Raw genomic sequence first — 25,850 nt, 5'->3', positions numbered from 1 at the left:
CCAGAATCTTTGTTCATTCAGATTTGCAATTAATCATTGGTTTAAAGCAGGGGTCGGGAACCTTTTTGACTGGGAGAGCCATAAAAGCCAAATATTTCTAAATATCTTTCATTGAGAGCCATATAGTATTTTTAACGTATAATAAATTAAATATGTCTTACTTTTAATGCGACTTCTGGTCACGGGACCCGTGACCCGTGAAATTTATCTTCAAAACTAATTTCTGTTTACTTTAAAATGACACAGTATTATTAAGCAATATCACAAGTATTTTTTATTATTATTTTTTTCAACTCAAAATTGTCTGGGAGCCATATGCCGTCACCGGAAGAGCCATATATGGCTCGCGAGCCATAGGTTCCCGACCAATGGTTTAAAGTTTGCTTAACGTTGACTGTGCCGTGTGTGCTCCTCCGAGTTTGCTTTGACCACGGTAACTTTACAGCATTGGCTGTACATAGCGTTCCTTTGCTTCACTTACCGTGCTGTCTAGCCCCAAGGTGATCATCATCATGAAGAAGATGATGGCCCAGAACGTGGATCCCATCATATTAGCAATAGCCTCCGGATATGTTATGAACAGCAGGCTGGGTCCTGCATGGGAAAAAAAAAAGTTGACAAACGAAAGTGGCTGTGTGTGAGACTGTGCGGCAACATTGGCAATATAACCGTTATCGGAAATGTTGACGAGACATCCGAGTAGATTCGAAGTTGCACTGCATGTGTATAATGTTGGAAGTTTCTCTGGACGTTTTTTTTTTCTGAGGAGAGAAAATAAATCAATCATACCCATGTCTTTGGCAACGTCCTCAACTTCCACATTCCTCATCTCAGCCATGTAGCCCAGCACGGTGAAGATTACAAAACCTGACATGAAGCTGGTGAAGCAGTTTACGGAGCTGGTGACCAACGCATCCCTGCAACAAGAAGAGGCCTATTAGAAGGACCCGCGTGTAATTAGTGGATATGATTAGAAAATATACCCACAAATTAATTGATTGGGGTAGACGCATAGCCACGATCACCCCCCTACTGGCAGATTAATGCCCATTTGCAGGTCAGGTGCTGAGTATTTTTTTTTGCCGCACAAGGACAGCTGCCATTGGCGGTACCCTTTCAAATGTGTTGAGATGAGACACGTGACGTCAGTCACTTATCTCGTTGTAAAAGACCTGACACTCCCAGGCATGAATGGCGGTGAAGTGTAAAAAAGCGAATCATGATATAGACATGGTAAAAACTAAAAATAGATAATGTGGCTGTATGTTGTATTGTTGAACACGTAGACTTTCGCGACCAATATCATCAATCATCCAGGGGTTTTTTCGCACAAGAAGGGCTCACAAGTGACGCCATCACACATCTACCTGTCTATTTAAGGAACTAAACAGGAGGATATCTCCACAAATGAAGCTAGATGTACTTACTGCCAAAACGTCGTACTCAGATTGTAAATGTTGTGGATTTTACTCTGCTGGACTAGTCACGAATTTGTATGTTTTGTTTACGTGACAACCCTTACTAGTTGGCTGTCGGGTGGTGGCGAGTTTAACGACACATTAATATTTATGATGCTATCTAACCCAAAACAAACCCAGTATTTTGGATGTCACATTGTGTCTAATCATATAGCATTACATATATACGGCTTGTCCTGGTTGGCAAATATTTGTGATATTACACAGCATCCAATTGGCCGGTTAGTGCGTATGCACACATATTTTCAATATAATTCGTCTCTAAATTAAAATTGTATTTTAAAATTGTATTTTAATTTTAATGAAAATTCACTGGATACCTTAAGTAATTTCGTTATAGATTCATTTTTCGTTTAAAAGGGAGTTTGCAACATATTCCAGTTGCCTTTCAAATCTACCACGTTAAGACAATTCAATATAATCGGTAGCTTATATGCAAACAGAAGAATGCAACATAATGAAAGGCAATCACTTCTTCGTGGCAATGGTTACATTTTAAAATCAAGAAGAAACTCCACTCGGCTGCAAATTAAACCACAACATAATTTGCCATTTCTCCACATACGCAATGATTTAGAAGGCATACAATTAACAAAAGATTGTGCGATGAATCACATGAAATTTCATATTGCTTAATTCCAACTTACGGTAATTAAAAACGCCACTGTGCTTGTCGCGCGACGGACATTACTCTGAGTGGCGTATCGGGTGGAAAAGTGCCGCCCGCTATTTCTCGTGAAACCAAGGTCACGTGTTCAAGAGATCTCAAAGGTAGTACTGTGAAACTCTCGCTTCCTCGAAGCCATTCTCTCACACAAAGGCTTGCATTGTTCTGTGAAACATGGATCCTTCGTGTCATCACGTGATGACGATACCACAATCAGCACAGAATTGGGGATAAGCCTGCGATGTAACGTAAACAAATTAACCCGTAAAAACAAAGTTTTTCACTATAAATCCTTTATATGCGTGGCATCGGGGCGGCTAGAGTCCTCTCGTCCTCTGGCTTGAGATGGCTGCCACCTATGGGTCAGATGATTGTCTGGCAGCATTAAACAATTGGTAATTAAATATTTTAAAAAAATTCCCTAAACAGTGTAAAATTTTGGAAACATTTTTTCACGAAAATTAATTGTCACGCACAACGAGTCTGTGTGCAAAATGTCAGCTCGATTGGATCACGGGAAGTGGGTTAAAAAACGACCGAAAGATTTGCACGGTCCTAAGCAAGCAAGTGAACTTAATATAAAGGATTTAAAAAAACACAGCACACGCATCCCAAAGGCTGACGCGCCCACTTTCTCACCGATAGCAGTTGTTGTTGAACTTATTGTAACTGGCCAAGGCGAGGAGCACTCCAAAGCCTGGCCCCAGGGAGAAGAAGATTTGAGCAGCAGCATCAACCCACACCTAAAGAGATCAAGAAAGGGGATGCGTAATTACAACATCAAAACCAAGCACCATCGCGTGTGAATAAAACATAAGTACTTTTAAAATTACATGGAATTTTTTTCTGCCGTTTGTCAATCTGCTGCTGGGTGAAGGCCTCCACCCCATGCCGTGCTGGTCGTGGAGGTTGCTCGACCGTCAACGCTAAATTGTCCACCTTGAAAAAACACAAGTGTTTTCATGGTCTTTTCAAAGTGGACAAAGTAGTGTAGTGTTGTTAAAGAAAGTTTTGACCGTTGACTGTACACTAGGACAAAACTTTATATATTGGTATAAAGAACAAAATAAAATAAAAAAAAATTGCCATTTAATCAAGGTTTTATTTAAGTCGCTCAACTTTACAATTGCGTTTTCAAAACATTCAGGACAAAGATTAAGTCTGGGAAGAATTGTCTCCACATTTGTGTAAATCTCGTAAAAAAATAAACGAGCACAGTTTGAAAAGGTGAAAATCACGCTTCCCACCTTCCATTTTACTGCTCAGCGTCGAACCTCATTTTTATTTATTTACAAATTGTACAAAACATTAGTTTGACTCGGAGTTGTGTTTTACTCGCTTTCCCGTGGAGGTTGACAAGGGCACACTCGCAGCACGGCCCTGGAAAAGGAATGCGGATTGCTAAGCATAATCCTGTTATAGGATTAACAAGCACTGGCGCATGGCATCAGGCAATTTGTAACGCAAAGCAAATGCACGAAACATGCTGGGAACAAAGCGTTGCGTTTTCATTAATTCCACACGAGGAGGCTTCACTCACTTTTGCACACGAGGCAACTTCGACAATGTGCGGCCGAGTATTTCAAAGAACAAAACCCCAAACGTCGTTTCGTGAAGGACATGTCGATTGTACACTCACGATCACATTAAATGACCAATCAATACATTGCATTTCATTTACTGGGACAATTAGCTTATGTGTAGAAATTATTTGTCGTGTGTATTATGTTAAGTTTAATTTTCTTTAAGAAAGCATGCTTTCTATCATTTGAATTGCATTACAAAACATGTGAATTACAAAGTACAACGAACATTGCAATTTGGCGTTCAATGCATTAATATATTTGGAGTGTAAATCTTGCCCGGCATTACCGTTTTGTTTTCTCTCCACGCACGCTGCATTAATGATTATGGGCTCAAGCCACTGCTGGCAGGAGGGCCTCCACTGAAGAGGAAGCAATAACAGGGCCCCATCTCGAGGCTATTTCACCTCCTCTCTTCCACACCGGGCCAGATGTCTTCAAAAAGAGGCGGTGGGGAGTACCCACTCTTTACCCCACCACACACACACCCACGACTCACCGATCGACTGACACTGTTGGTTTTAACCCGTTTATACAGCCCCATGAGAAGAGGATTTTAATAAACTTGCACCATTGATAATTGGTTTTTTACCCTTCTATCTGGCAACAAAACTGACACCTTTTTACAAGCAGTCATGTTTGTATAGACCGCAATACCTGCAGTCATAATACAAACAAAAGACATAACTCTGATAATGTGCAAAAGGCGTCATCTGGTCCAACCCATGTGAGACTAGGCTCTAAGGAAAGCTGTCTCGGGTGTGGACCAATCAACTTCAAGGACAGTGCACATTATCAGAGTTATGTCTTTTGTTTGTATTATGACTGCAGGTATTGCGGTCTATACAAACATGACTGCTTGTAAAAAGGTGTCAGTTTTGTTGCCAGATAGAAGGGTAAAAAAACAATTATCATATTTTACTGGCAAATGAGGTTCCCATAGTGTAGATACTTGCACCATTAAATTTCGATTTAAAGCTTTCGTGACTGCAGGGATTCATCTTCTTGGTTCTTTCGGTAAAGTCACGTAGAAGAGAAGTAATAAAATAATAAAAATAAAACATAATAAAACAATTCTCACGACGTTTCGGCCACAACGCAAGCAGCCGTCCTCAGGTGAAGGTGAGGACGGCTGCTTGCGTTGTGGCCGAAACGTCGTGAGAATTGTTTTATTATGTTTTATTTTTATTATTTTATTACTTCCCTTCTACGTGACTTTACCGAAAGAACCAAGAAGACTTGCACCATTGTTTAACTGCCGGATCGACTAACTGCGGTTATACCCATTTAACAAAAACTTCTAGGGGGTCTTCGGGGGGAGGGGCCGTAAAGGGGGGCTTTAATAAACTTGCCACATTAATACAACTGCCAAGCCGGGAGAATGAACAGACGGCGACCTCTGGAGTTCACGTCCGACGTGCTGTGTGCTGACCACTACAACCACGGCAGCGTCCAATATCATCGCGTTACTCGTACGGCATTTTAAGAAACATGACCGCAGCACAGTGTGCATGCGCACATTTGATTTACAATACTAATAATCAAGCTGTTGTTCATTGAAATGTGCATTTAGAGGCACCACAGTCCCGCAAATGTTATCCTAATGAGATGTGTGATTAAATCAGCACTCGCTGTTAATTAAATTCGCGTGTGGCTGCAGCCGTTTGAACTGCGCAGATGAAAAAAAGGCACTTGTACAATTGATGGGCAACATATCCCCCCCACTTGAATATTCTCGATGGCGCACACTCATTGTGATTTAGTACATAGATCACCAGGCAGGTGAACGCTGTTTGGCATTTTTTTTTATTTCATAATACACATCGCATCAAAACCATTAATTTGAATTTATATTAGTTACAAACTACATTATCATAAGCTGACGGGATAGGCACAAAAAGAAAACGGGGTGCGAATATCAGGCTCGCCACACGTGCGTTTGAAAAAAAAATGTGTTTAATCTTAATAACCATAATCTTTGCACGCGTTATTTACAGCTCTTTGTCGATAAACTGTTGGATGAAGGCACCACAGTAAAATATGAAGTCGTTTTTCAAACCCCTGGCAGATGTCCGACCAATCCGCGTGAGATAAATCGACGATGATCTCAACTTGTGCACGTGCACAGTGCTCGCTCCGTCGGCTCCGACAGTGAACGACCCGCAGGCCGCGAGGAACCGCACGCAAAGCGGGGAAGGCGGCCCCCCCGTGAGCCGGCACCAACAACCAAAAAAAATTGCTCAAAGCTCTGCGGTCCTCTACGCATCGTGGTGTTATCGAACAATTAATGAGCGCTTAAGTGTGGCAGGCAACTGAAGCGCACGGTGGAAACCCACGTGTGGGAGGCGGGTAACGCTTGATCCCGTGAAGTTGGAACAGATGGAGTCCACGTTTGCTATTTCGCCCTCTCATGGCGAGCCAAGGTAATGGCACCAAGACGCACACATTAGGGGTTCTTCGTCGTACGATCCACGAACCCTCTCACCTCCACAGTGTTTGGATTACAGGTCATGTGCACAGCCACCACCACATTGTTGCACCTGCAATCCTTACACTGGACTTCTCGTGCATTCTCCATTGCTTGCTCCAATGATCACATCTCTGCACCTCCTGCCTGGCACCATTTGTTCAGTATTTAGTCGAGGCGGTAATCCCACAGCTTTAAAAATCTAGGGTTTGCCAGCTTATTCACTGCACTCGCTCTACCAGATTACCAACGCACCACAGCCAAAAACCACAATTGTCCAATTTACACAAATGTACTAATTCTCAACGATTGCGGCCATGCACGTTTTGACCTTGTCGTCCAATTAGAGTATGCTCTTGGTCACGTGGCCTCCTTGAGTGCTGGGTTATGAATGGTTCGAAAACATGTGATTTTGATACGTAAATATGTATGTACTGTTTGTACAGGTTGTCCTTAAAGGTGCCCTGAGCCATTTGTAGAAATTTATTGTGAACTGTGCGGTCGAAACATTGCCAACATATTGCGCATATGCAGCTTTAGGTTTTTAAACTCAACTGAGTGACCTGCAACAGCACGTAACGGGAAACATTCTGAGCGATTCTGACAGCCGAGGCGTTGGCAAGATTCCGGGATTGAGCCTCTCAGATTCCCCACGCAACTCGCATCCCCCGGACAACACGGTGGACACGGGGTGGTGTAGAAGGACGAGACACGCCCGGAGACTTCGCCACGCTAACCGAGTGTACGCATGCGTGCGAGCAAATGCAATGTGTTAATATCGCCACGTGTGTGTGTGCGTGTGGCCTTCAGTGATGCTCGCGAACAGCGCTTGCCCTAAAAGTCTGTTTCAGGTGGACGGTCGTGGAGGGGTCATCGCGCTGCACTACGAACGCGGCGACCCAAGTTCGAGTCCCACTCACGGGCAACATCGATGACGATTATCTTAACCGGTCCGAGGTCTGCCATAGGTTGACTCAGCCTCAATGTGTAATTATCACCACTGGGTAAATACAAAGGCGGCTGGCCGTGATGCTGGCCACCCACCACCTCTGATGCCGTGCCGGCCTTCATAGGTGTTCGCTAACAGCACTTGCCCCAACAGTCTATTAAGGCTACGGGTGTGGTGAAGTACTGTATGGCCAAAAACGCCGCAGTGATGAGATGTTACACTGTCACAATTTTTGTTTGTTCCTGGGTAGTAAGTGTTATCTCCTAATTGCTTATGCCTCAAAAGTAGAGAAAATGGCTATTATTCCCCACAAACATTGCTTTTGTAACCAGGACAGTGATATTTTGAAATGTATCTATTTTCCAGAACATTCCAGATAGATTCAGTGCTGAGTAAACTTGGAGTAACTTCTAGAACATTCTAGAACTTTAGAGTAATATAAATAGGTGTATAAATACAGGGGCCTTAAGCCCACCAGTTCAGTTTAGTTCCAGCTGCCTAAGTGGATACATATCTGCATTTTTCTGAGATGGCATCAAGAGGCTGCAAGCATCCGGCAGACGCATTTTGCTATGTCTGCGGCCAATTTATCAAGACAAGAGCGAAAAAGTACTCTGTGGAAGCATCTGTTAATATGTGTGAGGCCTACAAGGCATATTTCGGCATGCCTGTCAGGGATCAAGACAAATCCTGGGCACCTAATTTCACCTGCGAGCAATGCAAAAAAACTCTGGAAGGTAAGATGTAAAATTGTTGCTCGGAATTGTATGTTCTAAAATGTTTAAAAGTGTAAAAAAATTTTTTTTTTAATCTTATACAATTTCATTGAAAAAATATATCATGTATGAAAAATGTTGCGAGAATCTCTTACACATTAGTCATGGGTGAAGTAAATGTATTTTTGTAGGATAGTACAGAGGGGAAAAGAGAGCCATGAAGTTCGCTATCCCAAGGATTTGGCAAGAACCCACTACCACTCAAGCAACTGCTACTTCTGCATGGTGGACCCTTCCAAACGTCGGACTGGCAAGAATGCACCTGTTATCACGTATCCGGACCTTCCATTGCCCCGGTGCCACACTGCCATGAGCTCCCCGTACCCACTTCTCCGGAGAGAGAGCAGCCGCCTTTAGAAGAGAGCAGCAAGTCAGAGAGCGAGGAAGACGCTGTAGATCCAGATGACAATTTCAGAGGTGGAGCTGAGGAGAGAAACTCATACCCCAAAAAAAAAGACCTCAACGACTTGATCAGAGATCTTGGTCTCACTAAGTCCAATGCTGAGTTTTTGACATCTCGGCTCAAACAGTGGAACTTGTTGGATAAAAGTATGCAAGTCACAGATCAGAGGAAGCGTCACCAACCTTTTTGCAGCTTCTTCACCCGTCAAGATGGGCTCTGCTTCTGCCACAATGTGACCAGTCTGTTCGAGGCAATCGGAATCGCCTGTAACCAGAATGAGTGGCGCCTCTTCATTGACAGCTCATCCAGGAGCCTCAAAGCCATGCTGCTCCATAATGGTAACAAGTACCCATCTCTTCCCCTGGCTCACTCGGTGCACCTCAAAGAGAATTACAACAGCATTAAGACCTTGCTGGACGCCTTGAAGTATGATGAGTATGGCTGGGAGGTCATCGGAGACTTCAATATGGTGGCATTCCTGATGGGTCTCCAAGGCGGGTTTACCAAGTTTCCCTGCTATCTTTGCCTTTGGGACAGCAAGGCGCACTACCACAGGCTGGACTGGCCACAGCAGACCGAGTTCTCTGTGGGGAGGAACAACGTCAAGTGGGAACCACTGGTGGACCCCCGGAAGGTGCTGATGCCACCACTGCACATCAAATTGGGCCTTATGAAACAATTTGTCAGAGCTGTAGATAAGGAGTAGGCAGCCTTCAAGTACCTTCAAGACTTCTTCCCTAAGCTGTCTGAGGCAAAGGTCAAAGCCAGTATCTTCGTCGGACCACAGATAAAGAAGATCCTGGAGTGCAATGAATTCCCCAAGAAGCTCACTAGTAAGGAGAAAGCGGCTTGGAACAGCTTTGTCGCAGTGGTTCGTGGCTTCCTGGGCAATCACAAGGTCGAAAACTATGTGGAGCTGGTTGAGATTCTGGTGAAGAACTACGGCACAATGGGCTGTAGGATGTCCCTCAAAGTCCATATCCTTGATGCTCATCTTGATACATTCAAGGAGAACATGGGAGCGTACTCGTTGGAACAAGGCGAACACTTTCACCAGGATATGCTGGACTTTGAACGCCGCTGCCAAGAACAGTATAACGAGAACATAATGGGAGACTACATTTGGATGATGATTCGTGTATAATCGTGAATCTCGAAAAAAGATCACTGTCATGTTCACAAAATCAAAGTTTGTGTAGAATAATAGCCATTTTCTATACCTTTTAGGCATACGCAATTACGAAATAAAACTTACTACCCAGGAACAAAAATTGTGTTACATTGTGTTCACTACGTCGCCTGATAGACCCTGACGCCTGTATATTTGAAGTTTGCATGTTCTCCCCGTGGTCGTGTAACTTTTCTACGGGTCCTTCGGTTTTTCTCTTCACATTTAGAATCAACACGCGTTTTGGAGTATTTGTCTGCTATACATTTCCACACGATAAGCCACTTCGTTGAGCTATCATATGTGACTAGGTCACTTCTGAAAAAAAATCTGCATAGCTTAGTGGGCCTTACCAGGTAAAAAAAAAAATAGTTGTAATCGTATAGATTATTCGTGACCCCAGTCACCAAAACGGTTTATGGAGGCCCACATGCAGCAGTGCATTGACAAAAGGGCTGTGCATGTTCACGTTGAAGTCCCAACAGTTAATGAATGACATGTTGGCATTGCGATGATGATGTTGTTGTTGTCAGGGATGGTGTCGGGAAGGCTTAGTAGGTGTGCCCGAGGGGAGGGGTGGTGGATTATGTGTAATGTTTCTCAGGCAAGGTACAGTGCGTTTATATCAACAATGTAAGTGCTCAAGATAATAAAATATATAAAGGTAAAGGTGTTCCAATGGCTCAGCGCCAGCGCCGCTGAAATCACGGATTGGGATCCAGGTGTCAGTCACGAGTTGAGGTTTGCGGCCCAGTCAACCAATGACCGCGCAAAATAAGTAAGTAAATAAATATTTTTTACACCCCTCGTTTTTGGTCGAGGTTTAACACAATTGGGTTTTGGCTGTCGCGTGACAAAGATTTATCATGCAAAAAAAAAAATCAGAAATGTATTTTTCTCCAGGTATTTGAAATCCACTTCTGCGTGCCGTTTCTAACGGAGCACATGGGTTTATAATTATCCGTGCGAGCTACCAATGGATTTGCCGTCTAGCGTGAGATCGCACTGAGAGCACGATTGAAATGACGTTTGGAAGAATACAAACTAAATAGATGTATTTTTTTTTAAGAAAACAACAATTGGATACATTGTTAGTGATATTTTGAATCAGTACATAGTTGTAATTAATTAAATAATTGGTGATTTATGCGGTTCTATTTACCCGTGACGTAAATAACATGTCCAGACTCTGCCCGGTCTCATCGGATCACGAACGCTAAGCAGCGTTGAGCCTAATTTGTGCTTGGATGGGTTACATCCCATGCACGCCCGGCTGGCATAGGCTGCTATGGGGCTACGGTATCGGCAGATGAGGGTATGGCAACAACAAAATCCACTGTTGTACTGAACTTCTATTCTCCCCACGTGTACACTTTCTGCATTCACCAATTTGCACTGAACAGTATGGCGAGGTAGGGTGATATAACTTTCATGACTCTCACGGTTATGTAGAGGACCTCATCCAAGCAGTGAATTTACGCTGTGCTGTATATGAACTTGTAGATCATTGTGAACGGTAACGGTGCAGCCCTGCACTGCAAGTGCCGATAATGCCACTTTTGGCAGAAAGACCTCAACTCGTGGGAACTTTACAGAGCCCATATTTTTAGATTTTATCGGTGAAGTCACGTGGGTAAAAAATAAAAATTAATAAAAGTAAAATAAAAAATAAAAATCACGACGGTTCGGAGGCAACACAAGCTTCCGTCTTCAGGTGAAAAGCTTCAAATCTAGAACTTTACAGAGCCCCTTTCGAGAATATTTGTACTTACTTTGGTACAACGGGCAGACGACTTGGAAGAAGTGGGAGTACCCAAACTTTACCCCACTACGCACGACCTGCAGATCGACGAAATGCGGTGTACCCGTGTATACTGCTGGCAGTGGTGGTAGGGTTTCAGAAACTTGCACCGTCGTTGTTTCAATTGCCATGCCCCGAGGAAACAAACCGGTGGACCTCTGGATTTCAAGTCCAGTTTGTAGGAATAACGGTGTCTTGTGGGCTAGATCGCGTAAATGTGTCGTGAAACCTACCTACACCCGACACAGGCAATTAGTAAGGCTTTGACTTAAAACTTTCGTGACTGCAGGAATTCATGTTCTTGGTTCTTTCGGTTAAGTCACGTAGATAGAAAATAAAAGAAAATTAAAATTAAAAATAAATGAAAATAAAAGCAAAAAACTCACGACGTTTCGATCATCAATGATCAAGTGTTGCAATCGAAAAGTCGTGAGTTTTTTGCTTTTATTTTAATTTATTTTAAATTCTTATTTATTTCTGTTTTCTTTTACGTGAGTTAACAACACATTCATATTTACGCGATCTAACCTCAAATACTCTTAGGTTTTTCGGTAAAGTCACGTAGGTAAAAAAAATAGAAATAATAATAGAAATAAAATAATAAATCACGACGTTTTGGAGGCAACACAAGTCTCCGTCATCAGGTAGGACCGTCACAGCTAGATTTACTGTCTCAAGTGAGGCAAAAATATTTATTTATTTTACCTACGTGAAATTTCGATTTAAAGCTTTCGTGACTGCAGGGATTCATCTTCTTGGTTCTTTCGGTAAAGTCACGTAGAAGGAAAATAATAAAAATAAAACATAATACAATAATTCTCACGACGTTTCGGCTACAACGCAAGCAGCCGTCCTCAGGTGAAGAATGAAACACCACCAAGCTTGTGACCTACGTGACTTTACCGAAAAACCTAAGCGTATGAATCCTTGCAGTCACGAAAGCTTCAAATCTAGAATTAACCTTAAATACCTGCGTGAATAATAATATTGGTGGCGAAAGGCTGCGTGTTCAACTCCAGCTTGTAGCCATCACACCAGGGCCGCAAACCCACACACAAGCGCATTGAGAGTTGAGCGAGGCAGCGACGGCTGGGACCCACCTCTGTAGTCAGCAGCTTCTTCCAGTTTGGTTTGAGGTAGAAGAGGACTCCTCTCCACGCTCCGGGCAAGGTGGCGCCTCGAATGAGCAGGATGAAGAGCACCACGTATGGGAAGGTGGCTGTCACCCACACCACCTGGCAGACCGGGCGGGCGATTTAAACACGCGCACAGCGGCGTGACTCCAGTACGGGAGAGAGAGGAGGAGGAGGGGGAGGGCGTGAGTCCAAAACAAGAGATGGTCGCTGCTCACAACACCCCAGCACGGGAGTTGCGTGAATCAGTAAACATCAGGCGCAGCCAGCAAACCCCGTAGAGTCGAGGGAGGACATCGTGGCGCCTTGAGGTATTTTTGTACTAATGATGATTCGTTTTTGGTCGAGTGCCCTTCACGCGAGGGCGTCTCAGAGCGAGATAAGCAACTTCCATCACAGATAAACTCAACGCATTCTACAGGGCGCCCCCCCAGCGGCAGCTTCCCCTGTGCGGCACATTATTTCTACGTGTAATCCCAATTGAGAAAGTTGCAGGAAACTCTTCAAATGTGGAAAATGTGCTATAACACCGGCACACAATGGTCTACCTATTGCGAATGGTGTCACGGGATCTTTAACGTCCACTGTGCATTGTTACGCTTAATGCACCCACCGTAGTATATTAATCAGGGCAGCCGTCGGATTCAAAACGTGGAGCTCTGCAACGAGCACTGAATTCGCGACCTCTAGGCCATGTGACGTGTAGTTTGTATACTGTACTGGAAGTGGTGCAAGTTTTATATATTTTTTAAAAAATCAGAAATTACCCTCCTTCAACAGCACACCTGTGTCAAGAATTGTGAACACCACCGGAGTTGCACCCCTGCAGACCACAGAAGCTGCCTGTGGCTGTAGCTGGGCAGGAATGTTCACCTGTGGACTTGCATTTACTTTACTGCCACTGTCTGAGCCACACAATCACATACTCATGTTCCCATAAAAAAAACTCCACTCAAAGGTCAGTGTTGTTGTTGTTTTCTTTTCCGAAGCAGGATCGTTCACGTTGTTTCCAGTCAGGAGTTGTGGGAACACTTTAAATGAATATACGACGGCGTGTGTTTAGCACTCTGTAAATGAAAGTGGTTGGTGTGTCCACTATCCTCACCACGTTTATTTTGCCTTTAGTGGGGCTCCCTCCCTTTGGGAGATCAGGATATCGGGTAGTGTTGACATCTTTAAGTCCCAACTTAAACGTTATCTTAAAAATATATATATTTTTCGAATTAGATTTGCTTTTCCTTTGGCCCTGCTTGTGCCGCCTGGTTCTTCCTTTATACATTTATTGTTTTTATTCACAGCGCCCTGAGGCTTCATTGTGAAAGGCGCCTTATAAGTGCAAATTATTATAATTATTGAGACATGGTTATGTTTCCTCTTTCCATAAAAAATCTACCACGTTATTGGCAATTAAAAAAACAGGCTCTATGAGATCATGAAAACTGCGCCACTAAAATATCACGGGCGTACGTTCCTCGCACGTCAGCAGCCTCCCACGTTTCATAATTTGGTCTGCGAAAAAATGTTCGCTCAAGTTTGTGCTTGCTGTTCGTCGCAACCCTCACACACGCCGTTCATGTTGTGTTATCTCGTTGAATTAACCAAAAACCTGTGTCCGATGCTCCACTGGACAGATATCAAACGGCAACAGTTCACTGGAATGTATGGAAATGTATCTTCTTGGTTCTTTCGGTAAAGTCACGTAGAAGGGAAGTAATACAATAATAAAAATAAAACATAATAAAATAATTCTCACGACGTTTCGGCTACAACGCAAGCAGCCGTCTTCAGGTGAAGAATGAGACACTGCCAAGCTTGTTTTATTTTTGTTATTTTATTACTTCCCTTCTACGTGACTTTGCCGAAAGAACCAAGAAGATGAATCCCTGCAGTCACGAAAGCTTTAAATCGAAATTTATGGAAATGTAGTCATTTATATTTGATTTGCGCTTTCTGACTCAAGTATATTATCGTGTCTTTGGTTTTAACAGAATATTATTCCCTGAGACAAGGTCGGTTACTGAGATCCACTGGATGGGCGGATTTTAATCGTGCAAAAAAGTTCTGGTGCGAGTGTGTTGAACTTCTTTCACATCGTACGTAGCCATCCGTGGTGATCGGAGGTGCACTGCAACTGATTGCTAACTGGTCATCATTTGCGATACCATCACAAAGTTGAGGGTGTACTCAGCCACACGCGCGCACTCCCGCATGCGTGACCGCAAAAATGTTGTGTTCCTGAAATAAATCTACACGGTCAATATAAGTCAGTGACTCCCAATCCCAGGGTGGTTGTTAGATTATGAATAAGGAGCTCTGTATCTTGGATGTTCTTATTTTTAATGATTTCACATGTTTGCTAATCCAATAGAACTATTGCACGCATGTGAAGCATTCGGGCACAGCGTGTTATTTTTGGGGATATTTTCGCCGGTTTTTGTTTCTCTAGGTGTTACTATTTTTCACCTTCTTGCCGCTGATGCCAGAAAACCCTTACATATTTTTTTTGGTTTAAGAAATCGTCAACTTTAGGTCCCCGAGTCTCACTGGACTATTGTGATAGGTGATTCCGAAATGTGGGGTTTCTAAGAGGCAGTGTGCGAGCTGTTAGTGGCCCAAGGAGGTTTTCATCGTTGCCCTATTAACATTTTTGTCGAGGCCCAGGTTTTGTCCCTTTAATTTTTTCTTTTTTGCTCCCACAGCCAAAACACACGGTATTGTATCACCAATCTCTTCTCCCCTGAAATGAAACCGGATATTGCCCTTGGAGGATAATCACAAATCAAATCTCCGAAACCTATTCCATCCCGCGTGAACGGCCGATCACTTTGTGCCAAACGTGGACGAGGCGAGAGATCTGTGGTGCGCGTACCCCCGCCCACTTTCGAAGAATCTGACGCTTACCTTGCCCGAGGTTTTCACTCCTTTCCAGAGGCTAAAGTAAACGATGGTGAAGATGAGGAAGAGGCAGAGGAGGAGCTGCCACCTGAGCCCGCCCACACCGCCGAGCCCTTTCGAGTGCTGAATCTCCAGCACGTTGCGACTGCAAGAGAAAGCCACGCTCACCGCTTGAGATGTTCATGCAAATGTGATTGACGTCTCTTCAACGGCAATGCAAAGAAAACAACAATCGACCAAAGTGCGCAACCCTCCAGATCCTTTACTATGCTTGCACGTGGCAATCTGTTCCGGAGCTCAATAACCAACGGCGTGGAGTTTTGGCATTCTCCACCCCCCCCCCCCCCCCCCCCCCCGTTTGAAGGGAGCGAAGACTGCAGTGGTCTACAGTACGGTCCACAGTTTGGGTTTGCAGGGCCGAAATCGCTCCACCGTGGCTCGTGTTTGACGTGCCGCTTTGAGAGGAGCGACGCACACGCGCACGAGCGTGGTCATCCCCCCCCCCCCCCAACTGCGATCTATGGAGCAGGAAGAAGACAGGAGGCAACACGAACAAGGGGGGGACGGAGAGGAGAAGACTACAGCAGGAGGAGGAACGCAAAAAAGACGAAAGAAAGAGGATGGTGAAGTGAAATAGCTTACTGGGGGGAGAAAGGTCAGATCAGAAACAATTCAGCAACATGGGACCGGGTCCTCCTTCTGTGTGCCATTAGTGAGCCCTGCGACACAGCCCTCTAGGTGATCAAGGGATGAATATCTCTTGCATCAAGTCGAACCGGTGTGAGAGGGTGGATACCTGCTGTTCATAATTTTGCATGCACAGCATCATCATTTGCTGTACATCTCTTTTGTACTTCCGTTGCCAATTGTCAATCCACTGCTGGACTGAACCCAGCGTCTCAGCGGTGCTGGCCACGAGCCAGCTGAACGCCTTCCAGCTTTAGTTTTTTTAATGCTTCAATTGAGGACTTAACTTTCTTGTTTGTATAAGCCCACTGTACCTTGCTGGTGAAATATTACATTTGCATCCCCCCGGGACGCACCTACCCCTTTCCCGACCCTCCACCAGCATCCACAGCAACATCATTCATCCAATCAAATGCTCCCCCGTGTTAAAGCTGACACGTTGAGCCCTGTCGAGCCACGTGCAGCTCTTTTGTCTGTCCAGATGTGCATGGGGGTCTTCGCACAGCGTGATGGTCGTGGAGGTCGTTTGACCTCACTTCACGTTGGCCAGAGCAGCTTTTAAAAGAGCGGTGAGTATATACGTGGGGACATGGACATACGGTGCCGGTACAACAGCGGATTTTGCTGCCATGCCATTTGCTGTCCAACAAATAGCAGCTTCAAAACCTGCTTAGCTTCTGTGCTCTGACGAAATCGGGCTCCCTCCAGGTGATTTGGTCAAAGGCACACCACCTCATTTTGCACCACTCGTGGATGGAGATCCCAATTGGCTGCGTGCGCAGTACCTCGCTCTGCTTGTCAATTTCAAAACACTGCCACCGGTTGACCGTCTCTCGTAATGCACGTGTGTCTGTATGTATGTTGGACTAAAATTTCAGAGTGAGGATCTTTATGGGGAGCGGTGGTGTAGCGGTTAGCGTGCTGCGCTATGAACCTGGAGACCCGGGTTCGATTCCCGCTCACGGCCAACACTACGATTATCTGAAACGGTCCTGGGCCTCCCCTAGGTCGACTCAGCCTGAAATGAGTACCTGGTGTGGTGTATAAACATCGCCACTGGGGGAGACAAAGGCGGTCGGGCGTGGTGCTGGCCACCCACCCCCTCGTGTACCGTTCTGGCCTTTATAGGTGCTTGCTGACAGCACTTTCCCCTACAGTCTGGTAAGGCTATACGGGGGATCTTTATCTTTCGCGCCGTACACACACCTGTCAACCCATACGGTATACCTGTATTCGTGTACAGGGAAATTGAGCTTCCTGGTCCATACGACATACAGCCGTTTCAATGCGGGCAAAATAATTGTCTATTATTTTTTTATTTCTCCATTTTGATGGGACTTTGTAGGATGAACGTTGAGATGTATTAGGGCACAGAGTGATCAATAAGGTATGAATTGGTCTGTAAGGGGTTGACAAGTATGCGTACGTAGCTAACCCTGCTAATCACAGGTGCAACGGGCAGCTGAAATGATCGCCTATCCTCAGCTGCTGAGAAGGGGGGGGGGTCACTAACTTCCATCTCAAACAAAGACGCCCGTTTTTTTGTTTTTACCCCTAAACCGCAATGTATCACACGTGGCGTGGCGGCGCCGCGCAAAACACGTGGCGGGTGTGTTGAAACTGTTTGTTTGTGCCAGGGGAGGAACGTTGTAATTCCACTTAAAACAACAACTCACGTGTAGAACTCCTCAGCCGGGGAGCGCGAGTGCTTGCCCCAGGCTACTCCGCTCGTGTCGAAGTAGCTCGTGCAGTTGACCGTGTTCCAGGGGTTGTCGCAATTGGTCCAGGGCAGCGTGGACGTGAACGAGGAGTAGAGGTAGTAGAGGGCCCAGGCGATGATGGTGTTGTAGTAGAAAGCAACGTAAAAGTTGATGATGCAGATTGCAAAGCCCACGCCTGGGGGGCGAACGACAGCGCAGCGGAGGCAAGGCACGGCCAAAGCGTGCGTTTGTACGGTTGTTATCCGCTCAAATTGTTAGGTTGTTTCGGTAAAGTCACGTAGGTAAAAAATTTAAATTAATAAAATTAAAATAAAATAAAAATCACGGCGTTTCGGAGGCAACACAAGCTTCCGTCTTCAGGTGGTACCGTCACAGCCACGACAGCTTTATCAAGTAAATGAGAGATTGCAGGAGCTACCACTCCGTTTATATAATGGTTGGAGAAGATGGTGGGGCAAGGGCCGCATACTTTTATTAATATGAACTTGACAACGCTGGTCAGTGCAGGTTGGTGATTGGGGGTGACCCTATTCACTCGCCACTCGTGTTGTTAGAGGCTGAGAATAAAATTGGCGTCACCAGCTTCACAGCACAGTGTGCTAACCACTCTGCCACTGCTCTACCCCGCTTATCATAAAGTACGTATTTTGTAAACAGCCCCTGTTAAATTTCGATTTAAAGCTTTCGTGACTGCAGGGATTCATCTTCTTGGTTCTTTCGGTAAAGTCACGTAGAAGGGAAATAATAAAGTAATAAAAATATTCTATATTATTGTATTATTATATTATTTCAATCTATTATATTATTTTATTATTTTTTATTTTTATTATTTTATTGTTTCCCTTCTACGTGACTTTACCGAAAGAACCAAGAAGATGAGCCCCTGTTAAATAGAATATTAGGATAATGTAATATCATTGCACTGGTAGTATTAGTGACTTCAAAATTATCCTATTCCTATATTTCATGCGAGTAGGTATTTTGTTCCCAACCCACTCTGAACCTCCTTGTATGCAGCCTTGTGTACGGAGGACGGGACTGAACAACGCCCTTTGCATTGGAGCCGACAAGAATGCACCATACTTGAGAGTATTTTGGCTGCTATGAATTTCCACATGATAAGCCACTTTGTTGAGCTATCATTTGTGGCCAGGTCACGTCTGAAAAAAAGCTGTAGAGCTCAGCGGGACTCGCCTGGTAAAATAAAACATTGTCCAGTTTTAGTTTGGGTTCAATTGAAAATGTGAACCTCTGATTGCAGAAGTGGCCGCCACTTCATATTGGGAAAAGGCGAGGTTGGATTTGGGACTGCCTCCCTCCTTCCCAGAAATTCATGAAGGTAGTAAAGATAGTATTGCTTATGTTGTGAATATTAAATCAATGACATGGATTAAAAGTAAGAAAATTCTGAATAAAACGTGAAATGTATTTCGTGGCCCTCTCTGATGTTTTGGGCCTTGGACACATGTCCTGTTTGACCTCTAGCCAAGTTTGATCCGGCAAAGAGGAGATTCGCATTTTTTTTAAAGCTCAGAGTGAGAATCTCTATTTATCCTGAAGGAATCCGATGAGCCATGAAGCTCTTTTTCACAGATCTCCAGTCGAATGGACATCTGTGAAAAGGGTATCATAATAATGCATAACCAAATAATTTGAGCTTTTACGTTTGTGACATTTTTATGTTAGACTTGTATTGAAGCCGTCTTCGTTTGCTTTCTATGAGATTTAGCATCTCATTCCAAAGGAGACAAATTACTTAGTTAACTGATAATGGGAATGATATATATGTGTGTAAGTGTTTAGCGTGAGACTTAAAGTGATGTAGTTCCGTAGGCTGAATCTACCCTGTTCGTGAAACCAATCAAACCCTGAGTCGTGTTTACAAGTCTATCGTTTTAAAAGTCTAGTTGTTCCGGTTATTACTATTACGAGCATATATTTTACTATATTTGTGCCGGATTTCATCTTTATAGTCCTTCGGGAACATCATTAGACTTTACATGATTCACGCAATTTGCAAGAAGTTATATGTAAAAAAGATATATAACTAACGGAAAAAAGATTTATACACGGCACTATTCCCTCAGCATATTTTACTTTTCGTCATAAACCTCATTGTAAACGTTACTCCCACGTACAAGTCACAATCTGGACAAAACAAAAGTGCCTCCTCTACATTCCTATGAAAAAAAGCAATTGGTCAAAACGTTTATCTTAAACCCCTTCATACAATCCCCAATTCGGTGTCATGGGGTGGTTGACCTGGGCCTTGATGCAAGGCCCTCCTCTCTGTCCACCTTCCCTATTCTGTGTTGCCTTGGCACCCATAGACGGAGTTTGACTTTTCTATTTGGGGGGGCGTGGGGGGGGGGTTCGCTTTGTCCCTCACATTAGGAATCGATGGCGCATATAATTAGTTAAAATGTTTATCTTAATTCTAAGAGACTGACAATGAATTAATAAAAGGTGCCCAGTGCTCCCCAACCCGCAAACTCCGCCCATGCCCGGCACCCAGAACCCCTCCGTTTACGGGCCCCAGTGCAGTTGCACCGCCTGCACACTCAATACCTGTGCCGCTGCTCTCATTGCAATGCAGCATTCGTATATATATGCGATGACGGTGGTAATGGCAGAAAGTATTTATTTTTATGGAGAGAGAGAGAGGGGGTGGGGGATGGAACTCGAAAGGAAGAAGCGAACCTTTGAAGATGGGGCAGATGCGGCGCCAGATGGAAATCGCTCCGTTTCGATGGAATTGTCCCAGGGCGAGCTCCATGTAAAAGAGGGGGATGCCTCCGAACACGGCCATCAGGCAGTAGGGAATCAGGAACGCCCCTGAGAAAACACGAACCATCGATTAGAGGCGACGCAACTCACAAACGTGGAGCAAGCAACTCGCGAAACTTTGGCTGCGATGCACAAACTTGGGACACAGTTCGGCTCGCAGACTTGGTAGAGCTCGACGGACGGAGCTGGCCCAAGAATTCTAGATTTGAAGCTTTCGTAACTGCAAGGATTCATATTCTTAGGGTTTTTTCGGTAAAGTCACGTAGGTAAAACATGAAAATTAATAAAAGTAATTATTAATTTTAATGTTTTACCTACGTAAAAGTAATAATTAATTTTAATGTTTTACCTACGTGACTTTACCGAAAAATCCTAAGAATATGACACGAGAATATACTATGAGACACCTCCTTTACCAGTGGCAAAATATAGTAATAGGTTTTTACTCTTTCAACTGGTACAAAAACTGACACCTTTATACAAGGCATCATGTTTGCAATAACCACAACACAAGCAGTCAAAAAGCAAACAAAAGAAACTACTCTGATGATGATAATGATAGGCGTTATCTGGTCCAACACCAATGGAGACTAGGCTTTAAGAAAAGCTGTCTCGGGTGTGGACCAATCAACTTCAAGGACAGTGCATATCATTGTCATCATCAGAGTTGTTTCTTTTTGTTTGCATTTTGACTGCTTGTGTTGTGGTTATTGCAAACATGATGCCTTGTATAAAGGTGTCAGTTTTTGTACCAGTTGAAAGGGTAAAAACCTACTACTATATGACACAAGAAGGCAAAGATGCAGCCACGCGATCTTGTTGTTGTTCGCTCCTACTGCCGCAGGAAGGCCCTTCACGCAAGGGTGCCGTTTACAAAGCCCCTCCGGTCGGAGTTTGGCCCACTTTCCCACACGCTGGCCCGAGAGGTCTTTGAAGAGGTGGCATTACCCACACCAGTTGACTGACACTGTTGGGTTTACCCATTTATACAACCGCGGCGAGAAGAGCCGAGGGGGGATTTAATAAACTTGCACCATTGTTTCAACTGCCTCACCAGGAGATCGATTTCCATCTTCCTGACCTTGTTTTTTTAAAACGAATTCCTTTCGATCTGCTTTTTTAGTGTTTAGTTTGTTGTCCTTCCCCCGCACCTCCGATTAGCGCAGTTGCCTACATACGGTGCGAAAGAAGTTCAACGTACATACACGTACATGAATTCACGCAGCAGCGCCCCTTACAAGCCTGGCACCACCCACAAACTTTGTGCAGCCGACAGCTGCGACGGAGAGTCGATGGGCACTTTGGTGCCACATCACACAAAAGCATATCGCCACGGAATCATCATTTATACAAATTCAACAAGAGTGCGTGCAGCTACATGGCCCATAACGGATTCGTTCATTTGTGCACATTTGACATGGCCACAAACACACACGTTGCAAAGAGACATGGGGGAAAGCATAGTTTCAGAGAGAGAGAGCGTTCCTAAAATCATGGTGTAACTCAAGAGAACGTTTCACCACATTAATTGATTTTCACAAAACTTGCAGCACATTTGTCAATCCACTGCTGGATGAAGCATGTCGTTCATGGGGGTTGTTTGACCATACTTCACCCAACTGACCAGTGCTAGTTGGTGATTGGGGGGGGTTGTGGAGGGGGGGTTGACAGAAAGCCTGGGACCGGTTTGGTTGTCACTCGCCACTGATGTTAGCCGTCGCTGGGAATCGAATTCTAGGTTGGTGGGTTCGTAGCGCAGTAGCGAGCTAACCACTGCGCAACTGCTTAACCCCACGTGGCTTTGGCTGCCTGGCACATTCACTGAGCGAGCACCTTCATCTGGCGTAACCTCCTCGGTCGGTCATTGATGAAACATTGGGTTAATTGGTTGGAAAATTTGAGCGTAAATTCGCTTTTGATCGCTGATCTCATCTCGTCTCGTTTGTAATAAGAACACAATATTGTGCGTTCTTAAATACATGTAATTGTTTGTTATCGCTGAGTGAAGGAATATCTAAGCGCGTGCTCTCCGGTTGCCTCGGGGAAATCTGAGCGATGTCCTTTACCAATTCTGGCGAGTCGTTTCAAAAACTGAATGAAACGATAAACGCGTCTAAATACCGTATGTATTTGTTTTCTGTTTTTTTATTATAATTGTTGTTCACATTTCGCCCTGTTAATTGTTTCCACTCGTTGTTATTTTTTGTCGTTGATCTTAAACTTACATGTATTGTTTTATGTTCTTGCACATTGCGTGCGAAATCCACATCGCTCGCTTACTTTGGTTCCACTTGATATTGTCTAAGCCTGACGAGACCTCAAGAGACCAGGGCAGAGTCTCATCAGGACAGAGTCTCATCTGCAAGAGGGCTCCGGGTTACAAAAAAAAGTGGCATAAAAAATGGAATTCAGCTAAATCCGGTCACGAAAATGACAACGAGCACACAATCGGGTTCCGCCTCTTACATTCATTCTGCCGGCGTACGGCTTGCCCCGCGTGCGTGAAAAAGCTTTACTTAAATATCCTCCCTGTCGCCTGATACAATAAAAAACAAAGGATGTCACTTCGCCAATGAAGTTAGGGTGTAACCAAGGTAATACATTGATACATCCCGCTGTAAGATTGTCAGTAATCTGCCCTGTACGCTGCGCCAGGATGGGTATTATTTACGCTTGGTGTTTTTCTTTTTTACATTTTATTACTCAAATGTATTATGGTATGCTTTTTCTACGTGGAAGGAACTCAAAGTAATTACCTTCATGAGCAGCAAGTATAGTTGAATCTGTACTCATTTCCCGTATGGTTAATTTTCAATGTTGCGTAATCAATGCAATAATGCATATTTTTATTGCCACGTAACATCTACGATAACACGGAACGCATTAAGTTGCTCCACTCTCCATTAGGGCACAACACTAATCATTCGGTGATGCTGTCGCTGATTTGGCAGTGGTGCACAGACACAATTAACAACTCATCACACTCGTCAAAAAGCACTGCCTTAAAAATAAATATATCTATCGTGCGCTCCTTAAGTCATCACTTTCTATAAAGTTGCGTTGCGACGTTCCACACGACGTACGAAGTTGCGTACTGAAGACGCAAAACCACGGCGGTTCGATTCGCATGAAACCTACCTCCGTTTGAACGACGACCACCACAGACAGACAGAAGGAAGAGCAACTGTGATGCAACTTTCCCCGTGTGTGTTGTGTGTGTGTGGTGGTGGGGGGTTAAGAAGGAAACAAAACACTCCAAACGAGCGTGCAACAAGCTCTGACCTGTGTCTGCGTTGCGTCGATGCGCGCACGCACGCGCGCACGCACGCACTCGCGCACGCACGCACGCACGCGCGCGCGCACGCACCCAGCAGCACGCTGTCAAAGTCAGTGAATGATATTCTTCGGTTTTTTCGGTAAAGTCGCGTAGGTAAAAATTTAAAATTAACAAAAGTAAAATTAAAATTAAATTAAAATTACGACGTTTCGGAGGCAACACAAGCTTCCGTCTTCAGGTGTTGCCTCCGAAACGTCGTGATTTGTATTTTGTTTTACTTTTATTAATTTTAATTTTTTACCTACGTGACTTTACCGAAAAAACCTAAGAATATGAATCCTTGCAGTCACGAAAGCTTCAAATATAGAATCAGTGAATGATGCCTTGTTTTCTCCAGTTTTATAACAAGTCTCTCGTCTGCGCGATGACAACAAACCCACCAACCCCCCTCCCCATACATTTAGTTTCCTACCCATGTGTTTTGTCACCGTGGAAACTCTTATAAAAGCGCCGTGGAGATCATTGCCGAGTCCTATCGCTAACTGCTGAAGACCATTGCGAAGCGCACGTGGGTACATAACTGACTCGGCGGCGGTGCTGGGGGTGTTCATAAAGTGATCAGGGACAAGGCTGACCGCTTACCGCCTCCGTTCTGGTAGCACACGTAAGGGAATCGCCACACGTTGCCCAGGTCCACCGCGAAGCCGATGACGGACAGCAGAAAGTCCATCTTCTTGCTCCACGTGTCCCTCTCGTTCGCCTCCTCTGGGCCGTGCACAACGAGCGTCTTCTCGTGCGGGTTGCCGTCTGGAGCCGAGTTGCACGACGCCGACTGATCGGCCCCGACGACCTCGGCCACTGCTTTGCCTTCCCCGTCGCCTCCTTCTCCTCCATCACCACCATCGCCACCGCCACCGCCACTATCTCCACCTGCTCCTGCACTGTCGCAGCTCCGGGCCACCTCTTCGCTGTCTGACGAGGGCCTCGCATCTTGGCTGTCACGCAAGGCGCGTTCTCCCAAATCCCCCACCCAGCAGAATTGGTCGCTCGTGGCCAAGCCCTCGTTGCTGGCCAGCTCTGTGTACTGCTGCTGGTTGTTGAGATGACCTGCGCTCACGGACGGGTGCAGCGAGGTCTTGGCTTGCACCAGGGGTCCGTTCTTCTCGTGCGAGCAGAGGAGCATGAGGCTCCGTGCGCCGTTGGTGTGACCGCTGCTGGGCTCCGTCTCGCTCGCTCCTCCTGTAGTGAACGGCACCTCCCACGCGGCGGCCCTCAGCGGAGACATGCTCTCTTCTTCCATCGTGGCTTCGTGGCTTCGGGTCGACGTGCCGTGTCCCTTGCTCTTGCTGAGGTCTGTCTCCTTTAATTCCTCCCTGACTCACCCACCCCCCCTCTCTCTCTTTCTCTCTGTGTTGCCCTTGTCGCCTGTCTGGGCTGCGCGTGCTACTTCTCTGCACGGAGATGACCACATCCAAGTGTCATCATCTTCCACTTTTTGCGCTCCACTTTCAACTCAACTCCGGCTTCTCAAAATCCAATCGCGCCTCCCTCACCGTGTTTTGGACACCACACGAGACGCACGCTCGTGTAAAAAGAAACCAAAAAATAATCCGGATCCCTGATTTTGGAAGTCCATGCCCTGTGGGAGGTTAGTCCATGCAGTCGTGCACACCCCCCCCCCCCCGCCGCCTATGATGTGTGGGCTTTGTGGCTGCGAGAGCTTTACAGCGTACACAATTCTGACATTCCGTAATTGCCGATAGACCTTTGAGAGTGAAACATTGAGCTCTGTGGCTTTGAGCGAGATACCTTCCACGTAGGCTTGTCTATACATGCAGCAAGTGCGTATGCACAGATCGGCAGCAAGTGCGTGCGCTGGTGATAAATGCGCTTGAAGAATCTCAGGTCTCGTAATGCTCAAGTATGTTGTAATATTTTTTCGTCATGATTTCAATAGGTTACGTGGGTATATATTGCAGTGGTTATGATAAGCTTGGCAATAAAGTTGAAATGTTCATTCACAACATGTGCAATTCATGAATCAGGGATTCAACACAA

General features: G+C 45.0%; 1 protein-coding gene across 1 annotated transcript in view; it reads right to left on the bottom strand.

Annotated features, from left to right (window-relative positions):
- Nucleotides 1-25,448, bottom strand: part of LOC133348495 (sodium-dependent serotonin transporter-like) — a 36,385-nt gene extending 10,937 nt beyond the window's left edge. Inside the window, exons 1-8 of the mRNA XM_061561333.1 lie at nt 24,435-25,448; nt 20,429-20,563; nt 17,684-17,903; nt 15,327-15,465; nt 12,393-12,527; nt 2,785-2,888; nt 790-917; nt 482-594 (exon numbers count right to left, since the gene is read on the bottom strand). Of these exons, the coding sequence (XP_061417317.1) occupies nt 482-594; nt 790-917; nt 2,785-2,888; nt 12,393-12,527; nt 15,327-15,465; nt 17,684-17,903; nt 20,429-20,563; nt 24,435-25,092 (1,632 nt within the window). The 5' untranslated portion in view covers nt 25,093-25,448. The remainder of the gene's footprint in view (nt 1-481; nt 595-789; nt 918-2,784; nt 2,889-12,392; nt 12,528-15,326; nt 15,466-17,683; nt 17,904-20,428; nt 20,564-24,434) is intronic.
- Nucleotides 25,449-25,850: the final 402 nt, after the last annotated feature.

Source organism: Lethenteron reissneri, chromosome 27 (assembly GCF_015708825.2).
Source record: "Lethenteron reissneri isolate LAM-NWPU_2019-01 chromosome 27, ASM1570882v1, whole genome shotgun sequence".
Taxonomy (NCBI): domain Eukaryota; kingdom Metazoa; phylum Chordata; class Hyperoartia; order Petromyzontiformes; family Petromyzontidae; genus Lethenteron; species Lethenteron reissneri.
This window is presented reverse-complemented; position numbering and strand designations above follow the sequence as displayed.